This window comes from Sphaeramia orbicularis, chromosome 19 (genome assembly GCF_902148855.1).
Source record: "Sphaeramia orbicularis chromosome 19, fSphaOr1.1, whole genome shotgun sequence".
NCBI classification, from domain to species: domain Eukaryota; kingdom Metazoa; phylum Chordata; class Actinopteri; order Kurtiformes; family Apogonidae; genus Sphaeramia; species Sphaeramia orbicularis.
Window position 1 is genome coordinate 9,289,175 of NC_043975.1, and position 12,869 is coordinate 9,302,043.

At 34.6% G+C, this 12,869-nt stretch overlaps 1 protein-coding gene across 1 annotated transcript in view; it reads left to right on the top strand.

Moving 5' to 3' along the window:
- Positions 1-805: 805 nt before the first annotated feature.
- cpxm2 (carboxypeptidase X (M14 family), member 2) overlaps positions 806-12,869 on the top strand; it is a 146,981-nt gene continuing 134,917 nt past the window's right edge. The window contains exon 1 of the mRNA XM_030122576.1: positions 806-1,427. Within this exon, the coding sequence (XP_029978436.1) occupies positions 1,163-1,427 (265 nt within the window). The 5' untranslated portion in view covers positions 806-1,162. The remainder of the gene's footprint in view (positions 1,428-12,869) is intronic.

Genomic DNA, 12,869 nt, shown 5'->3' on the forward strand with positions numbered 1-12,869 from the left:
TAAAGGAACATGTATTTTTCAAAAATAGTCACTTGTCATGACAATCATAGTGATTGTCATGTAGAAAATGAAGGTCAGTGAAGTTACCATATTTGGTTTTTTACCCATAAGTGCCAAAAAAAAAAAAAAAAAAAAAAAAATTAAGAAGTATGTATAAAAATACAAGAAAAACACATGTAAGGTGAAAAGAACATCCCCGTCTCTTGCCCGGTAAAAGTTTAAAAAGCTTTGTTTTGTCTTATTTTGTTTTGTTTAATTTAATTTCATTTTGTGTGTAAATTTGTTGGTATGAATCTGTCTGATGTGATTCTTCAGTTTGTTGTCTTTTGAGAGTGCACAATCTAAGTCTTGTGTCTGTATGTTGAATGTGTATGTCTCCAAAACAAAAAAACAGTTCTTAACTTTACCCCGTAGGAACCTGTAGGAACCCTGGTCATAATTGCATTTTCAACCTCCCTTCCAGGATGCGAACCCTTCCTCCACCACTGCTCCTTCCATTCCACCAGCTGTTCACCCAGTATGCTTTACTGTACATGACTTCAACAGAAAAGCCAGACGCTCGCTACTGCTTGTATAGGAATTTGTCTTTGGTGCCAGTTTGTACTTTAATAAACACAGTCCTGCACGGTGCGAGGAACTGTTTAATCTGCAGAGTCCAACGAGGGAAACTTTCAGCTCCAGCCCCAGACAGAGTGGGAGGAGGTGGAGATGAAAGCAGATCCTGAATGTGTCAACGTATATGTTTCCCAGAGTAGATTTGTGCGGCTAATTCACTTCTACCCACTCCAGTGAAATGACTGTGCAGTGTGTGTCAGCAGTCTGGACCAGATTCGCTCCAAAAAAACGAGAGAGAAAACACACTGATTTGCTTTTTTTCTTTTTTCGAGTCACCTGCCAGCATCTACAAACTCCAGTCTCCCTGCCTCTTCGCTCTTTTCCCTCCCTCCCTCCTTCCCTGCATTTTTCCCAGGCTGAGGCGTCCATGGACCCTCTGGCTCTGCTGCTTTCGTCAGTGACTTGGAGCGCTCCGAGAACTTTGTGAACTCTTTTTTGTGAAGGGATAGGAAGGAGAACAGTGGATGGGACGCAGCCTGGCAGGAGCCTCCTCTGGAGACGGCATCAGGATTCTCAGCCGGACTTAAAAAAACGCCCCCGGGGGGTCATGACAAGTCAGCGCCTCAGCCTCTTCTTCGCCCCCCTGGTTCTGCTGGGACTCCTCGTGGGGCTGGCAGACCTGGGCCAGGCTTCCACCGGTGAGGATGAGGATTATTACATGCAGGAGCTGCTGACCAGAGAACAGTACAACCAGGTCCAGAGCCTGGAGAAACCTGTGGCCTCCATACCTGAGCGCCAGGATCACAACCCTGTCAAGAAGGTACCCAAGGGAAAGGAAAAAACAGAAAAAACCAACGCAGATGCAAAAGCAGGTACAACAACTCCCATGTTTTTAGCAGTGACAGCTTGGGAAAACATCTCTATAATTTCAACATCAGACTCTCCTGAGTGTAGTAAAGTATGGAAGTAAATGTGTGCCATCAGAATGAATTATACTGAAAAATAAAAGCCATTGAATTTCTAGCACTGAATTTTTTTTTTTTTTTTGAACTGAAATTAAGTATCTGATTTTTTTTTCCTCTGAATTTAACTATGTTCATAAATTTAGAATAGAAAAAAAATTCAGAAGCAAAAAATTCAGAAGTAAAAACTTCAGATGCAAAAACTTCAGATGCAAGAAATTCGGAAGCGAAAAATTCAGATGCAGTTAAGTATCTGAATTTTTTGTCTCTGAATTCAACTACATTCATAAATTTAGAATAAAAAAAAATTCAGAAGCAAAAAATTCAGATACAAAAATTCAGATGCAAAAAATTCAGAGGCAATTAAGTATTTGAATGTTTTCTCTCTGAATTCCACTATGTTCATAAATGTAGAATAAAAAAATTCTGATGCAAAAAATTCAGAAGCAAAAAAAATCAGATGCAAAAAAATTCAGATGCAAGAAATTCGGAAGCAAAAAATTCAGGTGCAAAAAATTCAGAAGCAAAAAATTCAGAAGCAAAAAATTCAGGTGCAAAAAATTCAGATGCAAAAAATTTAGAAGCAAAAAATTCAGATACAAAAAATTCAGATGCAAGACATTCAGAAGCAAAAAATTCAGATGCAAGAAATTCAGAAGCAAAAAATACAGAAGCAAAAAATTCAGAAGCAAAAAATTCAGATGCAAAAAAATTCAGATGCAAAAAATTTTCATGCAAAAAATTCAGATGCAAGAAGTTTGGAAGCAAAAAATTCAGATGCAAAAAATTCAGCGGCAAAAAACTCAGATGCAAAAAAATCAGATGCAAAAAAATTCAGATGCAAGAAGTTCGGAAGCAAAAAATTCAGATGCAAGAAATTCAGATGCAAAAAATTTAGATGCAAAAAATTCAGATGCAAAAAATTTTGATGCACAAAATTCAGGTGCAAGAAATTCAGATGCAAAAAATTCAGATGCAAAAAAATTCAAATGCAAAAGATGGCAAAGATGGCTGTTGGTTCAACTTGATATAGAATCGATTGCTTATCCTTGGTGTCCAGGATGTGTCCCAGGAACAATGATTACATTTTGGTGATGAATGTGTGTGTGTGTGTGGGGGGGGGGGGGTAGGCAGATTTTACTAAAATTTTCAGGTAATGTTACTGGTACAAGGAGCAAATGACTACATTTTGGTGGTGATCGGGGGGGGGGGGGGGGCTGATCTGCCTTGGCGGAGGTCCGCGGTCTCTGAGTGTTTTTCTAGTATTGAAATGAATATATTATATTTATAAAACTGTAATGCATTACAGTTGTGAACCACCTTCTCCTCAAACACTGGTACCAACGTGCACATCACGGTAATAATTCACTGCAGACGTCCATGCAGCTCCGTGAACTCTAACAAAAATATAAAGGCAGCGCTTCAAAAGGTGGGCTAAATTCACTTCACATGGCGGTGGATGAGCCGAGGAGAACACCAACATCAGCCTCCTCAGGTAGTCTCCTCCCTGAACACAAAGATCAGAGCCTGGGTCCTGTGTGTCTTCATCTGCAGGATTACAGACCAGGTCAGGACTGCATTAGCGGCAGAGAACACATGTGAAAAGCACGTTTGAGCTGACCCTTTACAGTCTGCATACTGTATGGATGCACGGCTCAGCACATGCAGTAGCAGGCTCGGAAGCGTGGGATCCTCTCAGGTGATTGGAGGACAGAAACGGGCGTGAGGGCCGTCCGTGGAGGTTTGGTCGCAAATAATAATGCGGAACAGCTGCGTCGACAGTGACCTCATGTTTGGGGCATGTAGCTTCACGTGTCTGAGCACAGATACCTGCTGCAGGTGGAACAGCAGGGAGACACATCACTTCCATTTAAGAATATATGGGTTTAATCTGGTTTTAGTTGATGCAACAACTTGTTTCATCCCCACGCTGCAAAAAAGGGGCGTCTAAAAACAAGATAAAAACACTAAATCTGAAGAAAGAGGGACCCAAGACAGGGGGAATATCTGTTCATGCAGCAAGATAGTTTCACTTGAAAAGATTTCTTGAATGTCTACAGCAGGCGTGTCCAAAGTCCGGCCCGGGGGGCCAATCACGGCCCGCGGTCAGATTTTATACGGCCCACAGCTTGGGTTTTATAATGTATTATTTATGGCCCGCTTGGACTGTTGAACAGAGTACATGAATCATGAAAGGTTCAAAATGCAGTTTCTCCTTTCACCTCATGGTGGCAGCACCACTCTAACTCTATCTGGTTCTGTGACCTTGCCGTGAACCATTTTCGCTAATTTCTAACCACGGCGCCTGTAAATAAAAAAAAGGAAAGTTGACAGTGAGGGCCGCCGCTTCCAGGAGAGATGGGAATTACAATTTTTTTTCACTGAAAATCGAGGTGATTGTGTTTGCCTAATTTGTCGAGAGACTGTTGCCTTGTTTAAGGAATTCAATGTAAAGAGACACGAGCAGACAAAACATGCTAACGCATACGACAAGCTAGCAGGGAGTGAGCGTTCTGAAAAAGTGAAGCAAATTCCAGCTGCTTTAAACTCAGCAGTGACTCTTCATGTGAACCTGTGAGTTCAATGAATTCACCACCAGGGCAGGCTACCAAGTTGCCAGGTTAGTTGCCTATAATTGCTGGTGTTATGTACTTGTAGATGTGACACAAATTTTACTTTCTGAATGATTTTGTGAAAGACAAGAGTAAGAGTTATGTGTTTTCATCTTAAATGTTAACAGACTTTACATTACTGAGTAATATATGAGTAATGATTACTCATATAAGTCATGTTTAAAATGAATGTGGGGTTAAAATTTTTATCAACTTTTTGGAAGTTTAAGATACTCCACACAGTTTGTTCTATGTTATCTGACTCCAGATGTGAAAGGAAGGTTTGTTTGTTGTTTTTTTAATTTGTTCACACCTGAGTGGCGTAGATTTGGTTACATTGCCATTTAAAAAAATTATATTGTGACAATGAAAATAAAATTATTGTAGAACAGCACATTTATATGTAATTTTTACTGTTTAAAAAACGTCCGAAGGGACCACTGGCCCCTGGCAATCTCCACATTATCAGATCTGACCCTCTTTAAAAAAAGTTTGGACACCCCTGGTCTACAGAATACAGGGTGGGGAAGCAAAATTTCCAATGCACATTTAGTTGTTTTTTCTCAGCAGGCACTACGTCAATTGTTTTGAAACCAAACATATATTGATGTCATAATCATACCTAACACTATTATCCATACCTTTTCAGAAACTTTTGCCCATATGAGTAATCAGGAAAGCAAACGTCAAAGAGTGTGTGATTTGCTGAATGCACTCGTCACACCAAAGGAGATTTCAAAAATAGTTGGAGTGTCCATAAAGACTGTTTATAATGGAAAGAAGAGAATGACTATGAGCAAAACTATTATGAGAAAGTCTGGAAGTGGAGGAAGCAACAAAAAAACGTACCAAAGCTTTTATTAAAGCTCTCAAATCCAAAATCCTAAAGGATCCAACCAAATCCATGAGAAAAATGGCAATTGAACTTGAGGTAGACAACAAGAGCGTTAGAAATGCAGTAAAATATGATTTGAAGTTAAAATCTTACACAACAACACCAAAACACTTGTTGACAACAGCAACAAATCCAACTTTAGCAATTTTTGGGAATCATGTTTATGGCCGCCTTCTAGCCCAGATCTAAACCCTCTGGATTCTGTTATTTGGGACGTTTTAGAACATGCTACCAATAGAACATCACACAGCAATGTCGACTTTCTTAAAGATACTATTAAAGAAGAATGGGAGAAGTTGTCACCCGAATATTTGAGGAACACTTGCGCAAGTTTCAGGAAGCGTGTGAAGGCAGTTATTGAGAAAGAAGGAGGACACATAGAATAAAAACATTTTCTATTATGTCCATTTTCTTGTGGCAAATAAATTCTCATGACTTTCAATAAACTAATTGGTCATACACTGTCTTTCAATCCCTGCCTGAAAATATTGTAAATTTTGCTTCCCCACCCTGTATGAACACTTAAAATAAGAAATTAACTCTTAAAACATCCTCATCCTGATCATATCTAACATTTATTTGTTTTTTTTTAAAGACTTTATTTTTCAGTTTTTCAATCTAACGCTTTTAAATCTAATTTTTTTTTTTTTTTTTTTAATCTTGGTAAGAATCAAACTAATTTACAGTGTAGTTATTCATGCATGCAAAAAAGATAATCCCTCTTTTTAGCTCACCGTCCAACAGGCTGTAAACTATTGTCGTCATGCGGCGTCCGTCTGTCGTCGTCTGTTACAAAAATTTCAACCGTCTTCTTCTCCCAAACTACAATTCCGATTGACTTCAAACTTGGTATACAGCTTCTTTATGATGACGTCAACAAAAGTTAGTGAAATTATTTGGATCCGGATCTGATTCTGGATTTGGTGTGACTTTGAAAAATTTCCCCATTATAAGAGATTGGAAGTGAATCGATGCAATAACTCAGTAAATATAAATGATAGCCAGTGTAAATTTCTCCAGTCCAGCCCTGATGGGGAGATGACCAAAACATAATGTCCACATGCTGATCAGGATCTTCTTCTGGATCCGGGAACTTACGGAAAATTTCACATGGGCTGTTATGGGGAAAAAATTTCAAATCTACGAAACTCCAGTTCTGACTGACTTCAAACTTGGTATACAGCTTCTGTATGATGATGTCAACACAAGTTAGTGAAATTATTTGGATCCGGATCTGATTCTGGATTTGGTGCCACTTTGAAAAATGTTCCCATTATAAGAGATAGGAAGTGGATTGATCCAATAAATCAGTATCAATGATATCAAGTTGGAATTTGGATTTGTTACAGATCTGATTGGAATATGAGCAAAACATGGGCTATTTCTGTAATAGAATAAATGCACAGAACTGGGTGATAATAAATGACATCTGGATACATTTCCCAAAGCTTTTTATTTGGCCGGTAAGCTACAGGGCCATTGGTCCTATTTTTCCTGCAACAGATTAGGAAGTACTTTTACTCATCAACAAAAACCCTGTTCAGATGGAGTTATATTTGTTTGGGAAAATAACTTTTAACCCTTAAAGATCCTTTTTTTTTATCCATTTTTGTGGCAACTTCCAAAAAAAGTTTTTCTAACATTTGTTCTATCATATGAGATTTATGACCACAACTGTGAAATATCGCCATAGTGGAATAAATGAAGTCCTTATCTTATCTTATCTTATCTTATCTTATCTTATCTTATACCTTGTCTTATCTTATATTTTATCTTATCTTTTATATTATGTTATCTTTCATCTTATCTTATCTTATCTTATATCTTATGTTATCTTTCATCTTATCTTATCTTCTCTTATCTTATCTTATCTTATCTTATACCTTGTCTTATCTTATATTTTATCTTATCTTTTATATTATGTTATCTTTCATCTTATCTTATCTTATATCTTATGTTATCTTTCATCTTATCTTATCTTATCTTATCTTATACCTTGTCTTATCTTATATTTTATCTTATCTTTTATATTATGTTATCTTTCATCTTATCTTATCTTATCTTATCTTATATCTTATGTTATCTTTCATCTTATCTTATCTTATCTTATCTTATCTTATCTTATCTTATCTTATACCTCGTCTTATCTTATATTTTATCTTATCTTTTATATTATGTTATGTTATCTTATCTTATCTTATACCTGGTCTTATCTTATCTTCTGTAGGAGTTGAGTGAAAAGTACAATATTTTCACATGTAATGGACTAAAAGTAAAATGTACCAAAAAGGGAATAATCCTCCAAATTTAACCCTAAAAGACATGGAAGTATTTCCAATTTTTTTTTTTTTTTTTTCTCCATTTAGCCTTTCCTAAGTGATTTATCACTTTTTAATTACATTATCCTTTGCATTTTGCAATGAAAATATGGTATTTTTCTCTATTTAAAGAGGTCATATTTTGCTAAACCCATTTTTATTAGTCTTTGGTTCATTTCTTTGTGTATTTGGACCCTAATAGTTCATAAAGTTAGAATTTGAACCCTCCAGGTGCTGCAAAGCTATCTTTATATTCATTCTGCCAAAAATCAAGTGGATTTCTACAACCTGTTTTAATTCCTGCTTAATTTTTTTTACGTCTATAACTAGCTCCATTATGACATTTGCACATATAAGGTCAAAACTTCCGACAAACATTTCTCAGAGTACAGACCAATGGTACAGAGCAGCACAGTCAACATCCTGGAGGGGGTGGGGCCTGAAGTGGCTCATTTGCATTTAAAGGGCCAGCGCTCAAAACCATTAGTCAGAAATAGGGTTGAAGATGGACCTGTGGAGTTGAATTAATGAAGAATTCAGACCCAAGCAGATCATTTACAGTTTATGTAGACCACAGGGAAATGTTTGAAAATGCATAATTCCATTTTTTAAAAAAAGTAAAATATGACCCCTTTAATGTACAGATCATGTTAATGTTCAAGAAATCTCAAAGTAAATTCTGAGGTTGTTATAACAAAGCAGAGAAATTGACCTTTTCAACAAAATAAGTCATTGAATGAACATAAATACAAGTGTCTACATGGGTTTAACTGGCGAATCAACGTTGTAGAAGATGACACACTGCAAAAATCAAAATCTTACCAAGTGTATTTTTCTAATTTCTGGTCAAAATATCTCATCACACTTAAAATAAGACATAATCACCCAAAGAGTAACTTTTCAGTGAGATATAAGAACTTATTTTTAGACAATAGATCTGGAAAATCTTATTTTAAGAAATCTTACCAAGATAATTTTCACTTGTTCCATTGGCAGATATTTTTTTTTTGTTGCTTAATTCAAGACTTTTTTTGCTTAGTTCAACTAAAAATAAGTTCTTATATCTCACTGGAAAGTTACTCTTTAGGTGATTATGCCTTATTTTAACTGTGTGAATTAAGCAAAAAAAAAAAAAAAAATAAAATAAAAATCAATCAATCAATCAATCTTGAATTAATCACCAAAGATCTTGAATTAAGACAGAAAATATCTTGAATTAAGCACAAAAAATTCTTGAATTAAGCACTTTTTTTAATTAAGCAAAAAAAAAAAATCTTGAATTAAGCACAAAAATCTTGAATAAAGACAAAAAATATCTTGAATTAAGCCGAAAAAAAAAATCTTGAATTAAGCAAAAAAAAAAAAAAAAAAATCTTGAATTAAGCAAAAAAAAAATCTTGAATTAAGCACAAAAAAATTCTTGAATTAAGCACAAAAAAATCTTGAATTAAGCAAAAAAAAAAATCTTGAATTAAGAACAACAAAATCTTGAATTAAGCAAAAAAATTCTTACGTGACAAAAAATCTTGAATTAAATAAAAATAAATCTTAAATTAAGCAAAAAACTTGAATTAAGCAAAACAAAAAATGTTGAATCAAGCCAAAAAATAAATAAATAAATAAATAAATAAAAATCTTCAATTAAGCAAAAAAAAAAAAAAAGAAAAAGAAAAGAAAAATCTTCAATTAAGCAAAAAAAAAAAGAAAAATCTGCCAATCATCATATATCTCACTGAAAACTTATTCTTTGGGTGATTATGTCTTATTTTAAGTGTGATGAGATATTTTGACTGAGAAAACTACACTTGGTCAGATTTAGATTTTTGCAGTGCAGATACTTCTGGTTGCTGGTGGCTGTTTGAGTCTTTAAGTGGTTAAAGACAGAATATTGATCCAAAACAGCTTTGCATCGAAACAGAAGACCAGATTAAATCTGTATTTCCTATTGTTCTGTTTATCATTTTATTTGTTTTATTGACAAAACATGGAAATACCTCTATGACAGCTTTGTGAATGAAATAATAAAAATATCTAAAAAAGAAGGAAGATGGAAAAATAGTTTCAGCTCTGTTTTTTTTCTTTCAAAATCTGCCATTATCCAAAATTTCCTGCTCGAATGCATTTAACCTTAAGTTAAGTCGAATTAAACCTGTCAGCTTGAAATAAATCTTCCTTTATATTACTTCTGCTCTCGATAAAATCACCATTAACGTCGCTGCCATGTGTTGCGGCTCACCGTCGTCCACAGCGTCACATCCCGGTGCTTTCTAAATCCGTCACGCTGAAGTGCACGCAGCCTGCAGCATTGTTGAGGATTTAACCTGTCCTTACAATGAGATGAGGATAAAGACTTTCAGATGTGAGAAGGATTGTTATCCTGACCTGACACTCAGTCAAATAAAGAGCACATGCTTCACTTCCATCTCCCTGGAATGCGACTCCCAGTCCCAGCGAGGGTAGAATACGATCCAACCTTGAACAGCTGACGCCTCCACTTATCACGGATTACACTTCCGGTGAAAATCTGAACGCGGAATGTGCAAATTGTTCACTTAGCTACTGTTTCAAACTGCATGTGAAAAATCTAATTGCCTTCACCACTCTTCTAACTCGTAGACTAATACTAGTAAAATGGAAAGATAAACAACCTCCAACATTTAAACCTTGGTTTCTGGATCTTTTACATCATTTAACCTTGGAAAAAATCAGATGTTCTAGAAGAGGTTGTGTGTTATTGGAGGACAGAAGAAGTTGATTTTTTTTTGTTTTTTTTTTAAATTCTCATGGAGAAAATGAAGATGAATGAAGTTACCATATTTGGTTCCTTACCCATAAGTGGCAAAAAAATAAAAAATTAAAAATACAAGAAGTACTGTATATATTAAAAGAAACACCAGAAAAAACACATAAGGTGAAAGGAACACGTATTAAAAAAAAAAAAAAAAAAAAAAAAAAGTCAATTACCAGAAAATGGGTTAACCCTTACTAGAGCACTCATACAAATAATTCATAAATGTAAAATGTCACCCTTAGTGTGTTATTGGAGGACATAACAAGTTGACATTTTTCTTTTTTTTGTAATTGTCATGTAGAAAATGAAGATGAATGAAGTTACCATATTTGGTTCTTTACCCATAAGTGGAAAGATAAACAACCTCCAACATTTAAATCTTGGTTTCTGGATCTTTTACATCATTTAACTTTGGAAAAAAATCAGAAATTCTATAAGAAGATGTGTATTATTGGAGGACAGAAGAAGTTGACTTTTTTTTTCTTTTTTTTTTTTTTTTTATTGTCATGGAGAAAATGAAGATGAATAAAGTTGCCATATTTGGTTCCTTACTCAAAAGTGGCAAAAAAAAAAAAAAAAAAAAAAAAACAAAAACAAGAAGTACTGTGTATATATATATACATACCTATATATACACACGAGGGCCGTTCAATAGGTTCATGGCCTCACCCAGAACAGAACAACACAGACTGATAATTTATATTTTATTTTTCAACATAATCTCCATTTACAGCAATGCACTTGGTCCATCAATGTTCAAGCATCACTATCCCATCACGAAAGAATGTCACATCCTGTTTTATAACAACCAGTATTTCTGGGTGAGGCCATGAACTTATCGAACAGCCCTCGTATATATAAAGAAAATACCAGAAAAACACATAAGGTGAAAGGAACACGTATTTAAAAAAAAAAAAAAAAAAAGAAAAAAAGTCAATTACCAGAAAACAGGTTAACCCTTTATAGAGCACTCATACAAATATTTCAGAAATGTAAAATTTCACCCTTAGTGTGTTATTGGAGGACATAACTTGACATTTTTCTTTTTTTTTTTTCTTTTTTTTTTTTTATTGCCATGTAGCAAATGAAGATGAATGAAGTTACCATATTTGGTTCTTCACCCATAAGTGGAAAGATAAACAAGCTCCAACCTTTAAATCTTGGTTTCTGGATCTTTTACATCATTTAACATTGGAAAAAATCAGATATTCTATTAGAGGATGTGTCAATAACTTTTTCGGTACCTGGCAACCGGTTCTGAATCACATAAAAAAGATAGATCCCTCACTTATTCCACAGTAGTCTTATTAACCCTTTCATGCATGAATTATGACAACCTTAATCAAGATTTTTTCACTCAGTGTTTTTATTCTTCTTAAATTTGGCATTAATTGTACAGCTTATGTTTTTAATCTATTCTTGCATTTTATTCTTTTATTTATGTTTTATCTATTCTTCTGTATTTTTACCTATCTATTTTATTTTATTTTATTATTATTTTTAAGTTTTTTTTGTTTTTTGTTTTTTTACAGTTGTTCTATGTCTTTTAATCTATTGTATTTTACTCTGTTATTTTGGTTTTTATTTATTTTTCTGTACAGTACTTTAATCCACTGTACTTTACAAATAAAGTTGGATTGAATTGGATTCAAAAAACAATGCATTTGAAAAAAAATTTTTTATGAACCTATTTTTCATGGAGTTGCAAAAATGTCCATTCAGCTGGACACCACGCATTCAGTTTTCAAAGCAAAGAAACATATATTTACTAATATGCTGTGTGAAAACTATGAAATAAAGACATTTTTCCTGCTGCTAATCTGATGTTTTGTCACATTTTAACATACTCTAATACTGGTCATTACTCACTTCATGGAGATAATATGGAAGAAAAAAAAAACAAAACAAAACTTTTTGGTGTTAATTACAGTCTAATAAAAATAATAAATAATTGCTTTACACTTAAACATGGAACTACAGATCAATTTTATCAAAAACACTAAAGTTACAGTAATGGTATGAATTACAGTGTATGGGATGGTGCATAAGTGTCCACTGTGTTGGCTGATATGAAACTAAAACAACAAAACCCATGAATATACAAGAGAACAGCTGGAGAATAACTGTCCGCTGGAGTGACCACTATGCATGAAAGGGTTAATACAAGTCTGTGACTAATATCTGTGTTCCTTATTTATTTATTATTCTTATTGTCAATTATTAGGCCCGAGCCCAGACATACATGTCGGCGAGGTCCTATTAAAATAACATGGTTCCGTTATTTTTTTTTTTGTTGTTATTATTATTCTCTCACCTCTTTGAACGCAAATTTGATCCCCTGAACGTTCACAAAAAGTCAGTTTTATATGACCAAAAATTCAAGCCCAGTGAAATTTTTTTTTATTTGAAGTCGCCAAGAAAGAATATCGCAAAATGACTCGGCCACGCCCCCCTCAAAAATCAAAATACATTACGTGGATTGGAGCCCTCCCCAAATTTTTTTCCAAGTACAAAAATGAAACTTGGTCCAGACATAGCCCATGGTAGGACAAGTAAAAAATGACACTATGGCTCCACCCTAAACCCAACAGGAAGTCGGCCATATTGGATGGAAGTGTCCACCTCTAAAATCCCACCCCTCATACTTTCCTCATCTCCTCCTGGGGTTTACATCCAATTTGGACCAAAGTTGGGGAAAATCACCTGCACACACGTGTGATCAAAAGTGATCAGTGA